Below are 23,605 nucleotides of genomic sequence, written 5' to 3' on the forward strand. Positions count from 1 at the left end.
TTGATGTTAGTATAAACACATGCCTCATGAGAGAGACACAAAGTGATTGCAAATACTGTTTTAAAAGGATTTTGTGAACTCCTGGAGCCAAAAAGAGCAGAGAGAGGATGAGTAGCTGCAACTCTGCTGGAGCCAAATCTACATTGTTGAAAGAAACCCCCCCAAATTACAGGTCTCCCATGATTTGATAACTTTATGATAAAGAATAGCCTGTGGTGAAACGAGGGAGCTGTTGATGGCCCCCCAGGGAAACAGAATGTGATGTGTTGATAACTTTTCACTCACTGGATAGACTCATGGAGGGAAGTTGATCAGTGACTGCTAACACCTGTATGGGCAACTGTGGCATGCTGACGAGCCTTCTTCACAGCCTATAATGCCACTTCACGAATGCATAATAATAATAATAATAATAATAATAAACATATATAGGCCTATAAGTTAAGAATCAATGTTTTCCTGCAGCCTATGTGTCAAAGGAGGATATTCTTAAAGAAAGGAGAAGTGAAACTTGATAAAAATACTTTTTACTTCTTGTACTGTAAATGTCATTGGATATTTTAGTGTCTATGCAAAGTGCTTAGGCTAACTCTTTCCCTGCCATTGACGGAATTTACTGGTCTTCCGTGTTTTCACTGTTATACGGTAGGGAAGCGATATTACACGTCTTCTGAAAGAGTGCAGAATCTCCGGATCAAAACACAGGTGAAAATAAAAGCAGAAACAAGATGTATTTTACATAAGTAGATGCATATGTAAAATAACACGATAACATTACAAATACTTTACTTTCGACATCTAACATCAGTCACAAACATGGAAGACTGGTCTTATGACATGACGACTAATAATAATACTGTAAAGTCAGGTGACTTACAAACAATGTAAAATGATAAGAAAAATTCCAAAATACAGTAAAACCAAATTTGTGAAGCAAAAAAAAAAACTAATTTACTGGGTATACTATGGAAAATCATTAAGATTTTGAAAATCACACAATCATAACATCAAAATAATTATATATACTAAATATAATGTTCAATAATTCCACATAAAATAAAACCACTATCACTGCATTTACTGTTGAGAGTAAGCTTTGTAAGATTATCACGATCAATGGTGATGGAGGTCTGTTCTTAAATATTGAGTGAAAAAAGAAAAAATAGTGAAAAAATACAACGTAAAACCTAAAAATAAAAACTATACTGATACTGGTGAATCATTCATATGCAGAAGCATAAACTGCTGAAGATGGTCACTGCTGGTGCTAATGCAATATGCAAGTTAAAGAAATTGCCATCAGTGTTTCTGTGTGCTAACGATCACAGATTAGGAAACAGGTATGGAAAAAAAGATAATTTCACATGGACAACAACACACCAGCTTTTTACAAGTTAACTAGGAGTGTTGAGTATGCATATAGTATGCACTTCCTTATGGTGACAATGTAATGAAATAATGAGATCATGAGTTGTGTGCCTTTATATTGCTCTTAGTGCTTTGTCAAGTCCTTAATGCGTAGGTCCTTAAGATGCACAAGGTTCTCCAATCGGTTTACTTTGATCTGTAAAATCTGGAGGAAAGTAGAACATTTAGGTGATATTCAACTGTGGTTGTAGGTTTATGATATAATATCTGCAAACCAAAGGCTAAGCCAATGGCACAAAAGAACAAACAAACAGAAGGGTAATGTCACAATAATTATGTAGTGTCATTTCCATTCGTATAAACTTTGATGACTATTCAAATGACTGCAGAAGTTGATAAAAGAATGAATGAATGAATTTATTTTTCTTTCAATTGAAACACAGTTGCAGTTATCAAACTTCAAGCAGTTGAATGTTTTGCTGAAAACCTAAAAATTGTCTTACTAATTGTCAGATGACAAATATCACATCTGCTGAATGACTCATTTAACAATCTTGCAATCTCTTACCACATTACCACAACAGTGACAGGAAACATGTCAGTGTACATGTGACCTGCAGCCCTTGACCAAATGCAGGGAGAACAGCACAGGAAGGACAAATTTCCTTTTGCGACAGAAGCATCTTTCACCAGCTGGCATTGTATGCTAAAGGTGCTGAAACTAACTTGTTAGTTAGGTTTTGGGATTTGCAAGTCATAAGATTTAACATTTTTAAAGAATATCTGTACGTCTCATGCAAGAAATAAATATTTAAAGGGGTCCTATTATGCCCTTTTACGAAGTCTTGATTTTGTTTTTGGGGTGTACTGTGCTTTCATGCTTGATTGTTAAAAAAACACATTATATGAAATACTAAATGTGTCCCAGTGTGTTCGCACCGCTTAGCGGAGAAGCACGCGTTCGGGAAATGTCACTCCCCTTACCATAACAGCAAGTTTGCCCTTTGTTTACATCGTAACACCAACATAAACTCATAATTGGAACTGTTAATAGAAAACGCAACTAGAAATAATAAGACATATTTACAAGTTGTGATCCACAAACAACAGATTGTTTTGACAAAGTGAAAACTGCTCCATTTCAGGAGAAGCTTTTGTGCGTAGCCTGCATTGTTTTCTCTTAGTCTCTAGAAGCTGTCCTCGGTAAAATGTGCAGCACACATACAAACGTTGGGGTTATAATGTTCAGAAACAGTGTTTAAAAGAAATTTTAACTACAAGTTTGTCAGCCTTAGGAACTGTCTTCTCTAGTGCAGCTCAGCCAGGCCTCGCACCTTTTTTTGCATATTCCGTGGGCGGGGATTATTTAAATGAGTAACATTGTGACTTCATAAGATCAGGAAAAATTGTGTTGTAGTCCAAACGAATCGTTCGTTGTAGTTCTTGGAAAGTGAATTCTGTTAAATAAAATATCACCCTTTGGAGTGGAGCTTTGTAAGCTGGCAAATCTTTTATATGCTCAAGCAGCAACATTACAGACTAACTAAAGTTGAAAAAGTGAAAAATAGGACCCCTTTAAAATTAATTATGCACATTAAATTTGTGTTGAAACAGAAGTATTGATATATTTTTTGGTTTTGTATTGGGACGTACATCCAAGTGTAACAGATTATCAGAAAATTATAAATGTAGGCCGGTGACATAGTTCTATTAATTGTTTGTTGATTGAATTTTGAAATGTGGGCAGTGCACTCAAAAACAGAGGCAGATGAATGTGAGCTTGCAGGGGATTTAAGACTAAATGATTGATAAAGTTTGTCATTTCACTGGAAGATTGAGATGCGTTGTTTCTTATTTGAAAATTACTATGTTAAAATAAATAAAATCAATAACATGCATTTTGAGAATAGATTTTCATTTTCATTGATTGCAGAAGGTGCAGAGTGTGGTTTCTGCACTACTAGTGGCACAAAACGAAATTGCAAACATAATGACTGTTTCGATGCAGGTTTCCTAAACCTTCCCCCCATATTTGGTCAGCAGACAAACAGGCAGCTAAACCCAAATATTCATGCTTTGGTTGAGCAAACATGTCTAATCTCAGACAAACAAAGCAATGCTGAAAGTGCCAAAGATCAACAGTGTTTACACTATATGGGAAATCTCTGCATATCAAGTTGGATTTTTTTTGTTGTTGTTATTTTAACATCAAAACCTTACCTCAACAGTCTCCTGTAAAGTCAAAATGTCTTGGTCCTTTTTTTCCAAGAGTAAACGGACAGATGGATCCGCATTTGGTCCCAAGGCTGCAGCAGCACTAGGCAAGATTTACAACAAGTCCATTATAAATGTATATCTTTTTTCACAGGCCTACATCAAAGACCTCAGAAAGTTCTATTTAACAAAATCTCATCACTCAATACCTGACTTTGCCTGTTTTCATCACAGTGGTTGGATTGGTGGCTGGAGTGTTCTCAAAAACCATCATATGATTCACTGTAGAAATGTGAGAAAACAGAGAAAGGGATAAGGTGATATTTAAAAAAAAAAAAAAAAAAACATTTTCATTTAAACATTTTTTGGTTTTGAAACTAACAAAAACATGGTAAACATGTCCTGATGTACAAATATAGGTGACAGCCTAAAACTCAAGTGCCGGGTCTTGGCATAGACCAGCTTCAGGATCCCTCCAGGCTAAATTCAGGCACCGAGACCTTATCCTCATGATACCCTGCATCAATTTCCTCTAGATGAGTGGTACTCCCCATACTTTAGGTTTTTAAAGCTCATGAGAATTGCTTAGCCAGGAAGGCTAAACTAATTAGACTCCATTTGAACCCATTAAACACAGTAAGGTCAAAAAGACACATTGACGGGGCACCAGACTGTAACAACGGAGCAGTAGAGTTTTATTTGGCTTTAAGCTTTGAATCATCAACACCAGCTGTGCTTCACCTTATAAACATAGTAAAAAAAAAGTAAAAAGCACAGGACTCCCGTTTCCTTAACAGAAAAGGTCTGCGCTTCGATAATATGATATATCAGAAACAATCTAGCCTTTCAGGTCTCATAATAGACTCAATAGTCTACTGTTGGTTGGCTTGTGTTTGCTATGGATGAAAAGGGCTTTTAGCCAAGTGTGTTGAGCCTGTTGGAAGTGATAAGGGCTATCTGGTAAATGGAGCTGATGGACGCAGAACCTTTTCTATCAAGAAAAGAGGGAGTAGGACCTGAAACCAGATGTTGTCATGACTAAGACGCCATGATGATGAGGTGTGGGAAATGGAGGGTTGATCTGGCCCTTCTCCATGTTATGTTAAGAGTACAGACCATGCAATGCATTTGGCCTATTTCTAAACACAGCTGACTGTTTTTATTCCATCCTAATACATATGGAAAGAATAAGTTTCCATAACTGTTTATCAAACTAAACTTGAAACTGGAGCACCTGTATATTTATCTAATAAATAGCCTATATATATTTTCTATCTGTGGATTCTTATCAATTAAAATATCTTTAAAAAAACTGTATGACTTTATTTCTGTGAAACACAATAAAAGATATTGTATTGGGTTTTCAGTGGTATTCTTCAAATATTTTATTTTATGTTTCACAGAAGAAAGGTTTGGAACGACATGATGGTGAGTAAATTATGACAGAAATGTCATTTTAGGTTGAACTAAGCAGAAGGCCTGAGCACACAAAACCTAAGACACTTGACCATCTCTAAAAGTCTTGACTTATTTTTCAAGGAAACTGCTCTTCTTTGCACATAAAAGGGCATAAATAAACTCCTTAGCACTTGTGACACTTAATTTGCTAATCTTGGTAGTTTGGTTTATAGTTACTGAGGCAAGGGCTGTGTTTTCTGAGTATTGTGACAATCAGCTCATCTATGAACACTGACCTGTTCCTAAAAACATAATGATGACACATTTCACATGTTCAGATATGATCTGTTTAGACAAATGATGAGCTAAACAGTGGAATTAGACTACATTCTTACTAGCATCAAAAATAATCATCACAATTCATATGCAGCGGAGAGAGCAAACACATGTCTACAGTTCACATGTCCTCCCTTCACAGCAAACACTTGATATGGGTGGGAACACTGGCCAGTGGCCACTGATTTCCACTAACACATTTAGGTGGGTGGTGATTGAGGTCATGCCATATTCCGTCACATTTATCTATGGGAGTCATGTTCTGTAGAGGTATAGACATTGTTTCAGCTTCCTTCTTGAGCTTAAAAGGATAGTTCACACAAAAATAACAATTCTGTCATTAACTCACCCTCATGCCGTTCCAAAGAAAGACTCAAAACACAAATAGATATTAGATAATAGAGATATTTCTGTCCCTCCATTGAAAGTCCAGGTAATCAAAACTTAGGCGATCCAAAATGGTCATAAATGTGTCGTAAAACTAGTCCATCTAAATCTAGTTCAATCCAAGTTCAATTTCTTATTTAAAAGCTGTTTTTAGTGTTAACTTGTACAGTTAAAAAAATGTGTACAGTCAAAATCAGTCAGTTCAGTCAGAGTAGCAGTTAGTAGCCTACAGTGGTACCATGCCAGTGACGCCATCGAACACGGCAGCGCTCTGATAACAACAAATGTAAATTTCAGTATTGGGAAAAACTTCATATATGTTTTGTTTTTAATATTATTTTTGAATTAATTGTTTACAATTTTAATAACCAACATGTTATCGAATTATATTTTGTTAGTTTTAGTTCCCCTTTAAATCTGTTCATCATATAACGTGATCATATATTTTCACGATACTTTTTGAAGATTAACAAAAGTCTTATGGGTTTGGAACGACATGAAGGTGAATAAATGATGACAGAATTTTCATTTTTTGGAGACATTTTACAGACGACTAAAACGTACTGATTTGTGAAGTGACTGTTTTATAAAAAACAGTCTTAATGAACCTAGACTCAAAGCCGAAGTCACTAGGGATGGGCGATACCAAACTGTTTTAAGTTGATACGATACCGATACTTTTTCTGATTAAACATATTGTGATTAAATAATACAAAATGACAACATAAATATAAATGAATTAAACTAAAATACAACAATATAAAACATGTGCACTTTCTTAAAGATTTCTTTACCTTCTTAAACTTCTTGAACATGCCAAATTGGCCATAGGTGTGTGTGTGAGTACCAAGCCATGTAATGGGGAGGGTTGGGGAAAGTCCTGGCAACCTACCCCAGAAAAAACATAGCGAGAGACTGCCATAGGATCACAAAATGGTAATAGATTGATAGATATTGATACTGCAATATCAATGCGCCCATTCGCCCGGGCCTCCCCCACCTACTCCTGAGCCTTGAGCTTCATGTCATATCTCTTCAAAATGACTTCATTGCCTTACTGTAGCATATAAAACTTGAAAAGCTATAGTCCCGTTTCTGTGCAACATGTTTTACAGTATCTACCTGGTCTCAGCTGTCCATTTGATGTGCTGTAATATTCCAAGTCCTATGAAAAAGGATGAGACAGGGTTAAAATACTGCTCAGTCAACCATTATAAAGAATAATGAATTATGCAAATATAACGGACAACGCAAATTCACACAGACTCACCTGTGTACTATCGAATTGTTTTCCTTGTCTCTTTTCCTCTATCTTCTCTTTTAGAGAGCAAAGGACTGTTTCAATGTAGCCTGGTGTGCTGACCACAATTTTCTTCAGCAAGTCCTCAGGTATTTGAAAGTTCAGCTTGGAGAAAACCTTTCTGAAATGAGAACATGATGCAGGCGTGTGTTGTTCAATTATATACAAACATAAGGAATGTCTTGGTAGTAAAACGTCTCATTACGTATGTAACCCTCGTTCCCTGAAGGAGGGAACGGAGACGTAGTCGGACGTACCGTACTGATTGGGATCACGCTTAGGGAGCCTTCCAGTATTGTTAAAACGAGCCAATGCACATTGGCGTGCGAGATTTGCATCTTGCGCTCTGGCCCGCAGCGCAGGTATAGACACGGAAGCGGATGCACACACGATTTGTTTTTCGCTGAGGAGCCGAGCGGAGCCCGGAGTCAGCGGTGGCCCAGCAATAGTGGCGACGGGACTACGTCTCTGTTCCCTCCTTCAGGGAACGAGGGTTACATACGTAACCGAGACGTACTGTACTGATTGGGAAATTAAAACGCCACTTAGTGCTGCCACCTTCCAGTGCCAAGCGAAAGCCTCCTGATCCTCCCGCATTTATTGAGGTGGGGATGGAAATGGCTTAGGCCAGGGAAGTCCACTGCTGTTCCACATGACCCACTCAGGCAGACTTGGATAACACTGGGAAAGTGTGCCCTTTCGGTGGAAAGGGAGATGCTACAGAACCCACATCCTGCCCGTAGGGAGGTATCATGTGGAGGTTACACATATGGACTGGGCGTTTCCGGGCAGTACAACATATGGAATGTCACTGAGGTGGCTCCGGCCTATAGCAGGGGGGAGACAACACCAGTCAGAGACGGCAGAGCAGGCTCGCAGGCTCTGCCAAGGGAAAGACACAGGCTCGCCGCAGGGAGCTGTACCGTGGAAGAATACACATATGGGATCGCCGTAGGGATCACAACATATGGGACCCAGCCTAGCACAGGTTTCACCAATGTATGCGAGTGTTAGGCCTGGCATCGGACGCTCCGCCATGGTGCGTCCTGGGATTGATACGCCAAGATTATGGCATCCACTATCCAGTGAGCCAACCTCTGCTTGGAGACTGGTCTGAGCTGGTCTGAGGTCCTGAGGCTTTGTGTTCTGTCCACGTACAGGCACAGAGCGCGGACGGGACAGAGAAAAGCCAGGGCTGGGTTTGCCTCCTCCATGGGCAGCGCTTGCAGGTTCACCACCTGGTCCCGAAAGGGAGTGGTAGGAACCTTGGGCACATATACAGGTCGGGGTCTCAGGATTACGTGAGAGTCGGCTGGCCTGAATTCCAGGCACGATTCATCGACCAAAAATGTGTGCAGGTCCCCTACCCTCTTGATAGAAGCCGAAGCAAGCAGGAGAACTGTTTTTATAGACAGGACTTTTAACTCTGCTGCCTGCAATGGCTCAAAGGGAGGTCTCTGCAGTGCTGTCAGCACCAGAGATAAGAGGGTATAGATGGGGGGCAAGGCGGATTCAATCTCCTCGCGCCCCTCAGGAACCTGACGATCAGGTCATGCTTCCCCACAGATCTCCCATCAGCTGCATCGTGATGTGCGGCAATAGAGGCAACATACACTTTAAGGGTGGAGGGAGACAGCCCTCACTCCAACCCATCTTGCAGGAAGGAAAGCACAGCACCGATCGAACATCTTCTGGGGTCTTCTCTGTGAGAAGAAGTTCCACTCAACTAACAAGTTCCACTTCAGGGCGTAAGCAAGCCTCGTAGAGGGTGCTTTCACAGAAGTGATGGTTTTTACGACAGCTTGTAGTAGATCACCTAGAACCTCTGCGTCCCATCCAGGGACCAGACATGGAGTTTCCAGAGGTCTGGACGCGGGTGCCATACGGTGCACCGTCTCTGAAAGAGGAGGTCCTCCCTGAGAGGAGTGGGCCAGGGAGGGGCTGTCGAGAGGAGCATCAGTTCAGGGAACCAGGTCCGGTTGGGCCAATAAGGGGCAATTAGCAAGACCTGCTCCTCTTCCTCCCTGACTTTGCACAGTGTCTGTGCGAGAAGGCTCACTGGGGGAAACGCAATCGTTTACTTGCGGAAGCCCCGGGGCCAGCAGGGAGTAAAACAACTGGCAATGGGACGAGTCCGGAGAGGCAAACAGATCTATATGTGCAGCCTCGAAGTGGTCCCAAATGAGCTGGACCGCCTGGGGATGGAGTCTACAATCTCCCTGGGCCACAGGCTGTCGTGAGAGCTCGTCGGTGGCACGATTGAGTAGGCCGGGGATATAAGTGGCACGAAGCGACCTCAGATGCTTCTGACTCCATAGGAGGAGATGGCGGGTGAGTTGCGACATGCGAGGGGAGCATAGACCACCTTGATGGTTGATGTACGCAACAGTGTTGTTCGTACGGACTGGCACATGCTTGCCGAGCAGTGGCGTTTTGAGGCGTCTCAGAGCAAGGTGTACTGCTAGCAACTCGAGGCAGTTGATGTGCCAATGCAGTTGGGGGCCTACCCAGACCCCCGCTACTGCATGCCCGTTGTACGTGGCCCCCCAGCCGGTGTTGGAGGCATCTGTGAAGACCACAGCATACCTGGACACTTGTTCTAAGGGCACTCCGGCCCGGAGAAACGAAGGGTCTGACCATGGGCTGAGGGTTTGGCGGCAGGCCGGGGTGATTGTCACATCCATCTTGGGACTCGACCGTGAAGCCAGTGCTGAAGCGGTCTCATATGAAGCAAACCGAGCGGCGTTACTGCGGCTGCGGATGCCATATGCCCCAGGAGCCTCTGAAAAAGTTTCAGTGGGACCACTGTTCTGCTCTTGACAGTATTCAAGCAATTCAGCACTGACTGGACACGTTCCTCTGATGGACCGAGTCCAGCTCCATATCAAGAAAAGAGATTTGCGAGTTTGCTCTTTTCCCTGTTGACCCGAAGACCCAACTGACTGATATGCTCGAGCAGCAAGTCCCTGTGCTCGCACAACTGCTCCCGAGACTGAGCTAGTATCAGCCAGTCGTCGAGATCAGTTGAGGATACGAACACCACGCTCTGTGGATCCCATGCACAAAACAAAGCAAAAATAATGACTTTATTCAGCCATCTCTTCTCTTCCATGTCATTCTCCTAAGCTGTTGATGTAGTGTAACAGCACAGCGCTTCTGGGTTGTACGTCAGAACGTAGGCTCACTATTGGCCGACGCTGGTCATGTGTGTGATGCTGGCCAATAGTGAGCCTACATTCTGACGTACAACCCAGAAGCGCTGCGCTGTTACACTTTGTGAACTCACTCAGAGGCCCACACAGAAGAAAATGAATAGTTGAATAAAGTCGTTATTTTTGTTTGTTTTTCACACAAAAAGTATTCTTGTCGCTTGATAAACTTAAGGTTGAGCCACTGTAGTCACTTGGACTATTTTAACGATGTCTTTACTAACTTTTCTGGGCTGGCAGATATCATTTACCTAGCAGCCAATGAGTGAGCCAGCTCTCAGATTTCATCAAAAATACCTTAATTTGTGTTCCGAAGGTGAATGAAAGTCTTACGGGGTTGGAACAACATGAGGGTGAGTAATTACTGACAGAATTTTCATTTTTGGGTGAACTAACCCGAAGCGAAAGACAAATGGTACTAGCATCCGCTTCTGTGTTTAGATGCTAATTTCGCACGCCAATGTGCATTGGCTTGTTTAATCAATACTGAAACGTCGAACGTAACTACGTCGAACGTAACCGAACTGAAAGGGAACTGCTCTTTCTACATCATTCCCCCCACTGATCGACATATGATGCCCAAGTATGCTGTCTAGTTAGGCAGCTCATTAGGTTTGGAGACCCAGCCAGTGTTAATAGTGTTATTGCTGAGGTGTAATGTCACATTCCTGCAATCCTCCGGGGAATGTGGCAAGCGACACGCGGGGGTCAGATAAGCAGTGCACTGTTTGCATTACTATCTGCGTGGAGAACAAATAAATATACATGCCTGTTCAGGGTGCTCCAGTTACTCAGCTTCTGTTGCGTGGAATGTGCGGGTGTGTAGTTGTGCAGCTCCACCAGCTTAGGGAAGAAATGCTTCACTACTTCTGCTGCCATAACTGCTTATGGAAACCATTAAAATACTCAGACTATACTGAACTGAGAAAATGTCAGTTAATTAGATGATAATATGTAATAGTATAATAATATTGCATTATTTTTATCTAGTCATTGTTCAAATGCGATGTCAACAAACATGAATAGTTAATTAGCTATTGGTTTTATTTGTTTCTTGAAGGATATAACGTTACCTCCGTCGCTAAAATCTCTTGCTATATTCCGTTTGGTTCTGGAGAGCGGTATCTTGTCTATCCACGCGTAAAGGTATTGCAAAGTTTCTTCGTCTAATTGTTTAGGCCCATCCATAATTTGAAACAAGCTTTTGCGCGATTAAAAACCGAAACTGTTATTCTCAGAGGAACGCGTATTATGAGTGTTTGAATCGTTACTAGGCAACGAAAATACAGGGCGCAGTAGGTCATGGCGTTACACGTGAGAAGCGATTCACAATAATGTGGAAATAAACTAAAACGGATTAAAAAAGTAATTAGAAAAACTTTATTATAGTAAACAAATTTAAAAACAGTACATTCTCTCATTGAAAAGTAAAATCAGACCAGCTGAGATCATTGCAAGTTTGAATAATAAAAAATAGGCAAAAAACAAATTAATTAATACAATAGCAATATTAATAGCAAAAACCTCAAAGATCACACACACATAAAAAAAAAAGGTGTAAGAAACTTATAAATAAGGCAAAGTCTGACTCTGCACATAAGATAATCACTAAAGCCAGGACGGATTATGTTTGAGAAATGGCACCAGCCTCTTTGTAGGACGCCTCTTGCAATGTGATGTAGACTTACAAACTGAACTGACTGTAAACAGCTGCACATAACCCTTTTTAAAATTAAAATATAAAATAAATAAACAGCAAAGACAGCCAAAGTACAATAAAGGAAAGAAATTATAAACAAGTTGTACCAAAAGTGTAACAAAGGCGATTCCTAGAGTGCAAATGCTTTATTCTGTTTTACCATCCTTAACTTCATCTTGTTATTCAGAGCAATACCACAAAGAAAGATGAGTTTTGTTCAGCTCGTAGACTTCTTCTTATGGAACTCTCAGTGATTCATGGTAACTATACTGTTCCAGATCATCTGGGCCTGGCAGGAGGTTTTAGTGCAACTTTCTGGATTACCTACGGTGAATGTAAAAGAGCTTTCAAAACACTGACATTTATTCACACAACTGAACTGTCAAGCAGCTTGAAAAAATTAGTATCAGCAGTTTTTGAGACAAACGAAAATGCTTTTATCGTTTTAGTGAACAGCTAAATGTAAAATTTTACCTGAGGTGGAGTGAATACTGGCTGCATCCCAGTAGGTTTCACTGGAGGCACTGGAGGCTGTTTTGACTTAGTCACCTATCAGTTCAAACAAAGAAGGGATATTATTTTTGGTTGGTATTCATAGAATGTTAGTAGGGTTGGATGCTTTCTGTTAAATCAGTCATCAAAAATGAGCTTCTTACAGGTTTAGACACCAGCGGCGGTAACGGTCTTGATGGAGGAAGTGGTTTAGATGGTGGCAGTAGAGTTTTTTCCTAAAACAAAATTTATACATGATATCATCTCTGCAATGAGCTTGAAGGCATTAAAAGCAACCAACATTGAACTGACAATTATATTTAATAATACACTACCGTTCAAAAGTTTGGGGTCAACTTTTTTTTTAATGTTTTTGAAAGAAGTCTCTTATGCTCACCAAGGCTACATTTGATATGATCAAAATACAGCAAAAACAGTAACACTGTGAAATATTATTGAAATTTAAAATAACTGTTTTCTATTTTTAATATGTTTAAAAATGTAATTTATTCCTGTGATGGCAAAGCTAAATTTTCAGCATCATTACTCCAGTCTTCAGTGTCACATGATCCTTCAGAAATCATTCTAATGTGCTGATTTGGTGCCAAAGAAACATTATTTTTATCAGTGTTAAAAACAGTTGTGTTGCTTAATATTTTTGTGGAAACTGGCATGCAATTACAGTATTTAAGGATTCTTTGATGAATAGAAAGTTCAAAATAACATATTTTATTTGAAATAGAAAGTTTTATAAATGTATTAATTCCTTTTTAAAAATCTGACCCCAAACTTTTGAACGGTAGTGTACACTCTTAAGATTAAAGGTTATTATTGGCATCTATGATTCCATAAACAACCTTTAACATTCATGGAATCTTTCCACTGCACAAAAGGTTCTTTATAGTGCAAAAAATATCTTTAAGATTATTAAAATGTTCTTCACACTATGAAAAAGAACAGTTCGTTTAAGAAAGACTGAAAGGCTCTTTGAGGAACCTTTGTTTTTAAGAGTGTATATCAAGATAATCTAGGACTCACCTGAGCAGGATAAATGTTTCTGGAAATGCTAGGAGGTGGTGCAGAGGGTTTCACAATCTAATTGAATATGGACATATATTATATATATATTTTTTAAAACAGTCAAGAATAGAGTCAAGAATAGATTCATATAATTACACAGTATTTTTTTGATAAGATTAACTACCTGTTCTTTCCTAGTTTGTGGTGCATTCTTTGGAGGCTGTGCATAGTGAGAAATAAGTGATAGGAATTCAGCATATATTCAGAAGTTCCTTCATCCTAAAAAGCACTTTTAATGTGAAGCACAAATTGAACAGCTCGTTTCAGTGCTAAATGAATCATTTTACCAGTGGTGCTGGTCTCCAGGGTGTAGCCGGAGAATAGAGAGGTTTGCAGGCCAGAGTAGTGGATGAGTCAAGGAAAGTTGGTTGACTGATACGTGGCATTGCACATCTGGGGCTGTTCTTTGCACTTCCTGGTTGGAATGCCAGATTGCACTGGCCTGAGGAAGTGTGGATGTCCTTCAAAGACCTTTTAGAAGATAATTTAAAATAGAATGTCCTTCTTTAATAGTATAATATTTTTACTGAAATGAAAACAGACATTGAAAGGTCATTATTGACAGTTAGGTAACAGATCCTACCTTTTCTTTCTAAATTCTGTTATTTTGTTCCTGTAACACACCAGTGCTCCAATAATAATGATCAGTCCAATGACGACTACAGATGCGGACACACCAATTATCACAGCATTTCTTACTGTAAATCAAAATCACACATTTGAAATTGCACAGAATTAGTATTGCATGGACAATAATTGAATTACGTCAAGTACTGTACAGTTATGCCAAGGATGTAATTGGTTTACTTTTTGGAAGTTCTGAGAGTTGGACATCACAATAGGGTGGTGCCCAGCCTGGATCGCAGTGACACTTCCTCTCATGGTTACACACCTTTAAAATATAAGTCAGTAATATGTTTACATGTGTTTATGCTTTGAAAAATGATCTGTCTATAAAGCAAATATGAAAGGGAATATAATCACATGCACATTTGAGCGATTTCACAACATCAGAGTATCACAGCATGACAAACATTGCATTAATGCTTTTCTTCAAAAAAAAATTTTTTTTTAAGTTAAGTAAGTTTTTAAAATAATATAAAACTGAAAAAGAAATCACACACCCCATGATTGTTGCATTTATCAGAGCAGTTCTCAGAGCCGTATATACTAATGTCTTGACACAGGCTGTTGTAACACACCTGTTGATTGGAAAACATAAAAAAAAAAGAATAAATAACTGAAGGTTTTGTATACTTTGTAAGGCAATGTACTGGACATTATTTACTTGCCTTATTAGTGCCACATTTGGTGCCTGCTGGAACCATCCCTAAGTCTTCTGTGGGCGAGGGATCCACAGCCATGTAGCACTTTTTTGATGGTAAAGTTATTACAAATTTGTTCGAGGTTATGGGGAAATCACTTCCCCCATAACAGTATATTTTCCCACATTTCCTGTGCCTATAGGATTTAGAATACCATTGTGTCATTAGAAAGCAATGAACAAAATACTATTTATAGATCTTTATCCATCAAAGAAGAGTTAAGTTACACTTACTCAACGCTCTTGGAGGTTCCATCTTTTACATTATGGTTAAAGCAGGTGTCAGCATCCACCTCAGCATCTAAACATATACAAGATATTGATTTTTATTAATTAATTGTATTAATTATCAATTTCTATATAAAAGTTGTACAAGTATATAAGTTGTAAGACTTTTATGTTAAAGTTTTTGTAAATGCATAATAAAACATCCAAAATGCCATGTAATCTCGCTCAGCGAGACTAGTACCTGATCCCCACAGCATCTTGCAGTGTTCCTTAAGTGTTGGACATTGTCCATTGTAACAGTAGCCCTGATTATGATTGCAGGGGAGTCCATTCATCTTATACTCATCTTCAGGACAGAAGGTCGACTCTCCTGTACAGTACTCATCCAAATCACAGTCGTGAGCACTCTTTCTGCACAGGCTACCTAAATGTTTCAGCTAGAGGGGAGAATGAATGACAGAAATTAAGGCAATAATCTACTTTCACATGTATTTTCAATTGTCTTCTTGTGTAGCCTGGTGGGCGGTTTTTCTGATACCTGGCAATTGTGGCAGCACTCTCCATGTGCACAATGGGCACCTTCGGTCAGTCGACAGGTGGAGGCATTGCAGCAGGGATTGTTGCATTCCTAAAATCAACAAAATGAAGAACTTTTTATTTTTCAGAATACACTACTGTTTGGGGTAAGTGTTTTTTAAATAAATTTTTTTTTTTTTTTTCAGCAAGAACATGTTAAATTGATCAAAAGTAACATTAAAGACCCAATAAAGACATAATGCTGTTTTATCTTACTTTCTATTCATCAAATAATCCTTAAAATATCCACAAAATCCACAAAAATATTAAGCAGCAACATTAATAAAAATAAGAAATGTTTCTTGAGCAGCAAATCAGCATTTTAGAACGATTTCTGAAGGATCATGTGACACTGAAGACTGGAGTAATGATGCTGAAAATTCAGGAATAAATTACATTTTTAAAAATATATTAAAATAGAAAACCTTTATTTTAAACTGTAATAATATTTCATAATATTACTGTATTTTTTACTGTATTCAATAAAACATTTAAAAATGTCAAAAACTTAAATTCTTACCAACCTCAAACTTTTGAACAATAGTGTATATATTATAGGCTACTCAAATACACACTTCTATTTTAGTGATGTTAAGCCGTCACTGAGAAACTGAGTTGACTCATCTGGAAAATTTCAAAACCAACATGTCAAACCTCAACAGTTCCGCAGTCACATTCTTCGCCTTTTTCAACAAAAGCATTTCCACAAACTGGACCTCCATATAGTTCACCCTCATCCGGCACGTCTAGCAGACAGCTGCTGTCATAGTTCTGCAAAAATGTCCTCAAGGATGATTGACTGCAAGTACTGAAGGAATCAGGGTAAATATACCTGTTGGAAGAATATGAAAGAAAATGAAGGTTCTGAGGAAGAGTTAAACTGCAGTTGCTTATATCTTCTGCCATTGTATAAATGTATGCATTTACAATTAGCCTCACCCAATGCTATCTTGCATAATGCAGCCATTGTTAGAGGAGCATCCACAGTTTTGATTATCATGTGACATACCCAGATTATGTCCCATTTCATGTGCAACGGTAGAAGCCACTGCAATGCAATTGTTATTATGGTCCTTTGCAAAGAAAAAATATCTTATGTTATTTACCACAACCAAAGCTTTATTTCAAACATTAGAAATGTAGCACTTCTTAATCTATTGATTTACATATATAAACATATTCTCAAAATATACCTCATTCACAGCACCGGAGGATGAAGAGCACATAGCATACATTGTTGCCAACCCAACTGTTGATCCAACAAAATCTACAGCACTGAATAAAAAAAGAGAATTTAAGTCATTAAATTATGTTTTTGTTGTTTCAAAAATCCACAAATAAAATTTCTAAAAATTAAAAATAGATAATTGTATGTGGATCCTAACGCATAGAATAGATCAAATATCCAGGCACCACAATGCACCACAAACTAGGAAAGAACAGGTAGTTAATCTTATCAAAAAAATACTGTGTAATTATATGAATCTATTCTTGACTCTATTCTTGACTGTTTAAAAAAAAATATATATATAAAAAGCCATTATTTTCAGGGCAGGGCTACATATTAAAAAACACCAACGCATATCGGCCCAAACAGGCTTTCATCAAGGCGCCTGTTTAAAATATTATTTTCTATTACTAAATAAAGATAGATGTTTAAAGCTTGTGGTGAGACACATTTTAAAGGGAACAGTATTCAGTGTAAGTACAAATGTGGCATTCTCAGCACAGAAACTGATTAAGATGAGCAGTCAGTGACTCACGTAATAAAATGGGCATTGTCATGCTTCTTTCTTTTGAGCAGGCTATCCTGACGCCATTGTAAAAAACGTTCCAGAGTAAGATTTGGTATATCGCTGACATCAATCAAGTCTCTTTGAGACCAAACTTCAAGTCCGACCAACATGACACGTATGTTTAACGGTCGGTAAACCTGAAAGTGAAAAAAGTTGTATTTATTCAATAATTATTACTTTAAAAACCATACCATGCAAAACCTATTATTTAATAATTTAATAATACCTTGTAATAATACCACCATACCTTGTCTACGTGATTTGCAACCAGCATCATTCTTGCTTCAATTTTCTTAAAACTCCCAAATTTCTTGTACTGAAGAAAATGTATAGATATATTTTAACAATATGAACACAACACATTAGTAATCAAGATATTTCTTCCTTTAAACCACATTCACACCTCCGTATGATCAACGACCAAAACCATCTCAATGATGCGCTGTCCTCCACTGGGGACTTTGTTTTTCTGAAGGAAAGTTGAAAAAGTCATTGTCATAAAACTTTTAATGGTAAATGCATTATAAATAGACAGTAGGTACAAATTAAACATTCTGCATAATAATGAAATAAGGAGCTAGTCCAATGTGAATCAGAGATCATTATAATATCATTACCATATATTTGCCTTTATACAGCCCGCTAGACTTTGGGCCAAGGTTATAGACTGTGTCATTAATGTATCCAAAGGCCCCTTGCTTGGTCTTTAAATGCTCTTGCTTGTAAATAGCATGGTCCCCATCCAAAGACTCCTCTAGGGGCTCAATCAAGTAAACTTGATTGTTCACCCTCAGAAACCCTCTACAAAATAAAGAAGATACAATATTTCAAAGAGGGCGAAATGTATTATGTGCCGATATTGCACATATAGTACACATGTAGTCATTTACACTAGACAATGTTATCCAAAGCAACTTATTACAGGCAAAATCCACAAAAATCACCTTTATAATTAACAAAAGTTGCTTAAAATTAACATTATCCTTACTCCATTCCAGAGCAAAGCCCAACACTGACTGAAGAGTCTTCAAGATCCTGGATGTGTCCCTGATAGTAGCAGTGATCCTGAAGTCAAAAAACAGAATACAATGTAATATTAAGCAGCAATATTCACATACTATGTCAGACAGAATTAAGCTGTTTTACTTTTTGAACATACAATATTGTCTGAAGACTTTGTCTCTGAAATTCCATCTTCGGTATAATGTGACATGGTGTAATGTTTTCCTAAAAGCTCCCTGTGAAAAAAAGAAATGTAATTAGGCTGAGTGTGAATACAAGACGTCCTCTACATATTGTTTAGAGCATAAGCTGTTATAATATTGTCACATTCTCACCTATTTCTGTGCAAAGATATTGTTAAGTTCCTCCCATCTACAGTCAAATCATATTCAAGTTGTTCAGGATACCTCTAAAGAGGTGAAAGCAAGCATGCATGAAAAAAAGTCGAATCAAGCATCCCAAGAGATGTCAATATGATATTTCAGATTTGCAAAAATAGTCTGAAAAAGAGCAAACCTTGAGAGAAGAGACGCTCCTTCTCACTCGCTCTTTCAGTGCCTGAGGTCGGAGTTGCACCACATCATAGCGCATCACATGAGGTAAAGCTGGATTCGCTGCCTCAAGATTCTCTAAAGCAACAATCAATAAAGTTAGTTAAAAGCAGTAAGTTAAAAGCACATCACGCGATGTGACATGATTCGCGTTGTAAAATAATCATCATAATGCTGTGCGCTCACCCCATGAATAAACAAAAGAAAGCAGTGATATAAATATTCCAGTGTATTGCATGGTTCACTGTCCTGTGGACTTGCTCGGGGACTCGTGGTAGGCTGCTGTGGGAACTTTATACTTAAAGTTAATGCTCCGCCTCGAAAACATTACGACCTCCTTATCCGGTAACAGCAAACTAGTCACTAATGAGTCACTCACGGCCCAGTAAATGTGTAAGTATTTTCAAGAAACAAAATACAAATACAATTTTTCAATAGAAAAATCATTTGATGTAAAAGAATAAATGTAAAAAATCCGGCTAGGTATAGGCTAGCCTACCACCCAGAATGCTAATATGGTAGATTTTTGTAGTTCATCAATCTTTTCAAATGGAATGAATATGCTTGTGTAACAAAGTATCTCTATTAAAACTTTCTGAGGGTTAAGATCACTAAAGTAGCAAATAGTTTGATTGGTAATACTGTCAAAAACAATTAACTATATCCTAAACAGAATGTTAAGTCACTTTTATTTATAGCGCTTTATACAATACAGATTGTTTCAGCAGCTTTATAGTGATAACCGGAAACTGATTCAATGATGCAAACTTAAGACGAAAGCAGTTCTGCAGAAAACAGTGTTGTCATCGTCCAGCTCTCATCCAGTAGTGTCAGTGGAGTCAAATCATTGTTGAATACTAAGTGTATCAAGTGTTAATTATAAGTGTTTATTACGTGAAGAATCAAACATAATGTATTAGGCTACTTTTGATATTTTGCTTATTAATACACATTTTTTAAGTGTCATTAATATAAAATATTATATATTCTATTTAAAATGATGTTTCTTAATGGCTTCTGTGCCAATTATGGGGGCTTACCCCAAGGGTCTAATTTGATCTCAATCAAATTCAATCAAATTCACCTCAATGTGTCCACAAATTCCTCAATATCAAGTAGACTATGATAAAAAAAATATGTAGAATATGATATTCAAGGTAATACAATGTCACACATCACTGTTATCCAGAGACACATAATTAGATCAATAAACCTCAGAACTGTTTCCACTGACTAAATATCACAAATGCTGATATTCAGATTAAATGACAAAAATAGGAAGAGCATAGCCATTCATTAGCCTAAATGTGTTGAGATGAGATTTTGTCATCTCCTGAAGGATGATGTCATTAAGGATAGGCTATGTGCGTTATTACAAAAAGGATATTGCCAAAGTGTATAGTTGGGACAGAAAGTAAAATTCAAGGTCACTTAAAAAAAAAAGTCAAGGACATGAATAGTTAAAATGTATCACATGTGCTATAAGAAAAACAAAAAATATGATTTCAAATTGTTCATTTGTTGTCAGTAATATTTTATCCAATATATCATCCAGTATCCCAGCGATCTTATTGGACAAGCCGTTTGGAAAATGATGGATGAACAGCATAACAAGAATGACATCTTGTGGTTATTTTCTGCAGGTGCAGTTTTTCTCTCAGCTTTTTTTCTGATTATATTAGGTTTACAGCAGGTATTGATTATCAGTATTAGACTATATATATTAAGCTATCAGACTATAAATCAGACTTGTTTTTATTAGATTGCACTGGTTTTGCATCAAAATAAAATTACAAGTTTCTCATGAAATCATATCTGCGTCATCAACCGGCTTTTATTTTGAAAGGGCGATGACACGGATTCGCATGGCGGCATATAAACGAGTATGTTGACATAATGCTGCAACCAGAATTAATTGAACTGTTGGGGTCTGTAACACCAACAATTCTTGCAGATAAGATACCGGTGATTGAATATAGAAAATACGCGTGTCTTGATTTACAACAAGAAGAAAGAAGGGATGAAACTGCTGTTTCACCTTTTGGATTCAGACCTCAACGAGTTCGCATTGCTGTAGAAGATGCATTTTTTGAGGTTAGTAGATTCAATTTGGTCGACAAGAATTTTGCACTTCAAAAAAACAATTGCATGTTTTTCTCTCAATATGTTACTTAACTTAAGAGTGTCAAACTAGAAACTACATGACCACATGGTGATGATATTTACCAATATCCCTATCTCATGTTTCTTCATGAGGATGGCGACATACACAGGCACATGTACCTACGAGATGTCGTGACGGCTGTTGTATATGATGAACAACCTCCAACGTGAGTAATGTCGCTTCACCATTGATATTGCTTTGTAGTTAGGCATATTACTTAACAAATCATTAATAATTATAATAATAATTGGTAGATCCCATTGAGATCATAATTGTTATGCATCATAATTGTTAAAGCTATTAAATAATTATCATGTGTCTATAAAGAAGCTCAGTTGTTCAGCTCTTAAAATGTCCTTGTATATTTATTCTAGTTCATCTTTCTCTGTTGCTGTCATTATGTGACTTGCTAGATTACTATTATTATTAGTGTAGTTATTAGTACTATTATTAAGTGATGTCAATGTATCTCATGATGTTTAGTGCCTACTGAAGATGTCGCTTGGATGAGTGGGGATTTTGATGAACATCCTCTTGCCTTGATAAATGTATCACTAATATCTCAAACCTCTTCCCAGTATCTCTGAGTTTAGATGTCACATAGCTGGATGCAAACAGTTATTTGACACATTGGAAGGGTATGAACACCACTACAATTCATTGCATCGAAATGTGTGCTCCAACTGCAAGCGCTCATTTCCATCAAACCGACTGCTGGAGATACACATCTTGGAGTGGCATGACTCGCTCTTCCAGGTCATGGCGGAGAAACAATGCATGGTAATAGTACCACCTGATAGAGGTCATAGGACTGTACTGAGTGATACATGTTGTTGTATGAAGTGCTATGGTTATGTCTTTCATAACATGTTTTTGAGTGGCATGTGTCAGACAGACTATATGCATGCTAGATATAGTTTTATTTACCACTTTGATGAAGTTGATGAGAATTGGAGTGTCATTGATTGCAGGCAATCTTGCATGAATTCTTTGGGTGTATGTATAGCCTACCAATCAGATAAGAAAATCTACTGTACAAAAAATAATTTGATGCTGCATACATTTTTGTAGCACATACAAACTACAAATACAATTTCCGGGTTTGTATTACTCTCTCAATGGAAATACTACATATTTTTTAAAGAATTGATATTCATACATTTACACAGAAAAAAGTACCGGTAACCATTAATTAAAATGTTTATGAAATGCTGCCACCTACTGGTTTCAACAGCAGGTTACATTAGAGTCGGTGCGTGTTTCATTGACTTGAAACCGATTTTAAAGGGACAAGAAATAACGTTTGTGAAAGAAAATATTAGTACACTTTTCCTCCTCCCCATACACATTCTCTTTGAACAAACAAATATCATTCAGCTTTGCTGATTGTGTTCTGTTAATATTGCTTTTCAGTATGAGTGCTTGGTTGATGGATGTGGATTGAAATTCAAAACAACCAAAGAAAGGAAAGATCATCTTATCAGAACACATAGCTATCCAGCAGACTTCAGATTTGACAAATCAAAGAAGAGTGGAAGGTTTGAAATTAATACTGATTGTAAATTGTGGACAATTTTAGAATTGTGGACAATTATAGATATTCTACTTTTGCACTCCTATCCAGTCACCTCAGTCATTTCAGTGCCTCATACAATTACTTTTTAAAATCATTTTAGAATGTTTTTTTTTAATTATCTTAATATGCAAATCAACAGAATACGAGAAAAAAAGACTCGGCAACAGAAGGATGCACATATGGAGGTTTCTGAAACAGCAACTATACAACAAGAGAGCTTTGAGTCCATGGACTTCTCTCTGACCCCAGATCCAAAAAGCCTTAAGACAGCAGAAACCGGACCAATGCATGAAGCTAATCTAAAGCCACAATATTCATACAAGTGAGTGGATTCATGGTCATGGATTCATATAAATACTTGATTAAGTTTCATTACCCTGTAGACTCAGTGATCAGAACTATCTGTGTTGATTATTATCTTTCCTCCAGAGTTCCATCATCCATTTGCTTCGGTCAAGGCTCAGTCAGAGGCTTCAGAGGAAGAAGAAAGAAGTAGGGCAAAGCTTTTATTCAAGGCAAACAATTGCAGTAATTTGTTGAGAGTGGCATTTTTGTAATAAAACTTGTAAAAGCAATCTTTAAAAAGGTGTCTTCTCTCTTTGATGTTATTAATCAGATCTAAAACTTAGGCAGTTGTGACAAGAAATTTAAGTCAAATGTTAAGCAGAATATCATTATATATCAATATAATTTTCACCTATTGAGTAATTTAAATACATATTTTATGTATTCCATTAAGTGTAGGATATGTGCTTCGAGATCTAAAGATGCTTTCAACGAATGGCACATTGATTTGCTCTCTCGCTTGATGCTTCAGACACAAATACGCGGAACTGTGGAACTCACATAAGACCTGTTATAAACTTGAGATGCTATGGAAGGAATGTGTGTTCTCGAATGGGTTT

General features: G+C 37.8%; 3 protein-coding genes across 4 annotated transcripts; 1 reads left to right on the plus strand and 2 right to left on the minus strand.

Annotated features, from left to right (window-relative positions):
* Positions 1–513: 513 nt before the first annotated feature.
* spef1 (sperm flagellar 1) lies at positions 514–11,476 on the minus strand. Its single transcript, XM_079855570.1, has 7 exons — positions 11,286–11,476; positions 10,982–11,093; positions 6,974–7,124; positions 6,826–6,868; positions 3,792–3,864; positions 3,589–3,685; positions 514–1,573 (listed from the first exon to the last, which is right to left on the minus strand). The coding sequence occupies exons 1-7, from the start codon at positions 11,398–11,400 to the stop codon at positions 1,493–1,495; spliced, it is 672 nt and encodes a 223-aa protein (XP_079711696.1). The 5' UTR covers positions 11,401–11,476; the 3' UTR covers positions 514–1,492.
* A 102-nt stretch (positions 11,477–11,578) lies between these two features.
* On the minus strand, positions 11,579–21,257 carry adam8a (ADAM metallopeptidase domain 8a). Of its 2 annotated transcripts, none has more exons than XM_079855559.1 (25): positions 21,187–21,257; positions 18,926–19,038; positions 18,745–18,818; positions 18,567–18,645; positions 18,396–18,472; positions 18,025–18,208; positions 17,811–17,876; positions 17,655–17,723; positions 17,375–17,544; positions 16,805–16,886; positions 16,551–16,684; positions 16,266–16,443; positions 15,574–15,663; positions 15,277–15,472; positions 15,042–15,108; positions 14,776–14,944; positions 14,608–14,685; positions 14,291–14,375; positions 14,067–14,181; positions 13,771–13,954; positions 13,608–13,643; positions 13,442–13,498; positions 12,568–12,639; positions 12,386–12,460; positions 11,579–12,235 (listed from the first exon to the last, which is right to left on the minus strand). In XM_079855559.1, the coding sequence occupies exons 2-25, from the start codon at positions 18,998–19,000 to the stop codon at positions 12,191–12,193; spliced, it is 2,457 nt and encodes an 818-aa protein (XP_079711685.1). In that variant the 5' UTR covers positions 19,001–19,038; positions 21,187–21,257; the 3' UTR covers positions 11,579–12,190. The 2 variants fall into 2 exon arrangements, with proteins under 2 accessions (XP_079711685.1, XP_079711684.1); XM_079855558.1 differs by lacking the exon at positions 21,187–21,257 and adding an exon at positions 19,147–19,272.
* znf511 (zinc finger protein 511) lies at positions 20,798–23,279 on the plus strand. The gene is made up of 6 exons (XM_079855566.1): positions 20,798–21,054; positions 21,217–21,290; positions 21,703–21,904; positions 22,538–22,662; positions 22,840–23,022; positions 23,130–23,279. Exons 1-6 carry the CDS (start codon positions 20,857–20,859, stop codon positions 23,194–23,196), a joined length of 849 nt encoding a protein of 282 aa, XP_079711692.1. The 5' UTR covers positions 20,798–20,856; the 3' UTR covers positions 23,197–23,279.
* The last annotated feature ends 326 nt before the right edge of the window (positions 23,280–23,605 follow it).

The sequence above is a fragment of the Squalius cephalus genome (genome assembly GCF_949319135.1).
Source record: "Squalius cephalus genome assembly, chromosome: 21".
Taxonomy (NCBI): Eukaryota; Metazoa; Chordata; class Actinopteri; order Cypriniformes; family Leuciscidae; genus Squalius; species Squalius cephalus.

What these genes read in the sequence shown, in the direction of transcription:
- spef1 (XM_079855570.1), bottom strand. Translation starts at nt 11,400, where the DNA reads ATGGATGGGCCTAAACAATTAGACGAAGAAACTTTGCAATACCTTTAC. An exon ending in AACAATTCGATAGTACACAG is followed by an intron (nt 6,869 to 6,973) that starts GTGAGTCTGTGT and finishes CCTTTTTCATAG; the next exon opens with GACTTGGAATATTACAGCAC. An exon ending in CTTTACAGGAGACTGTTGAG is followed by an intron (nt 1,574 to 3,588) that starts GTAAGGTTTTGA and finishes ACTTTCCTCCAG; the next exon opens with ATTTTACAGATCAAAGTAAA.
- adam8a (XM_079855558.1), bottom strand. Translation starts at nt 19,198, where the DNA reads ATGCAATACACTGGAATATTTATATCACTGCTTTCTTTTGTTTATTCA. An exon ending in TTCTTTTGTTTATTCATGGG is followed by an intron (nt 19,039 to 19,146) that starts GTGAGCGCACAG and finishes TTGTTGCTTTAG; the next exon opens with AGAATCTTGAGGCAGCGAAT. An exon ending in GGAGCGTCTCTTCTCTCAAG is followed by an intron (nt 18,819 to 18,925) that starts GTTTGCTCTTTT and finishes TCACCTCTTTAG; the next exon opens with AGGTATCCTGAACAACTTGA.
- znf511 (XM_079855566.1), top strand. Translation starts at nt 20,857, where the DNA reads ATGCTGCAACCAGAATTAATTGAACTGTTGGGGTCTGTAACACCAACA. An exon ending in TAGAAGATGCATTTTTTGAG is followed by an intron (nt 21,055 to 21,216) that starts GTTAGTAGATTC and finishes TTTCTTCATGAG; the next exon opens with GATGGCGACATACACAGGCA. An exon ending in AAATCAAAGAAGAGTGGAAG is followed by an intron (nt 22,663 to 22,839) that starts GTTTGAAATTAA and finishes GCAAATCAACAG; the next exon opens with AATACGAGAAAAAAAGACTC.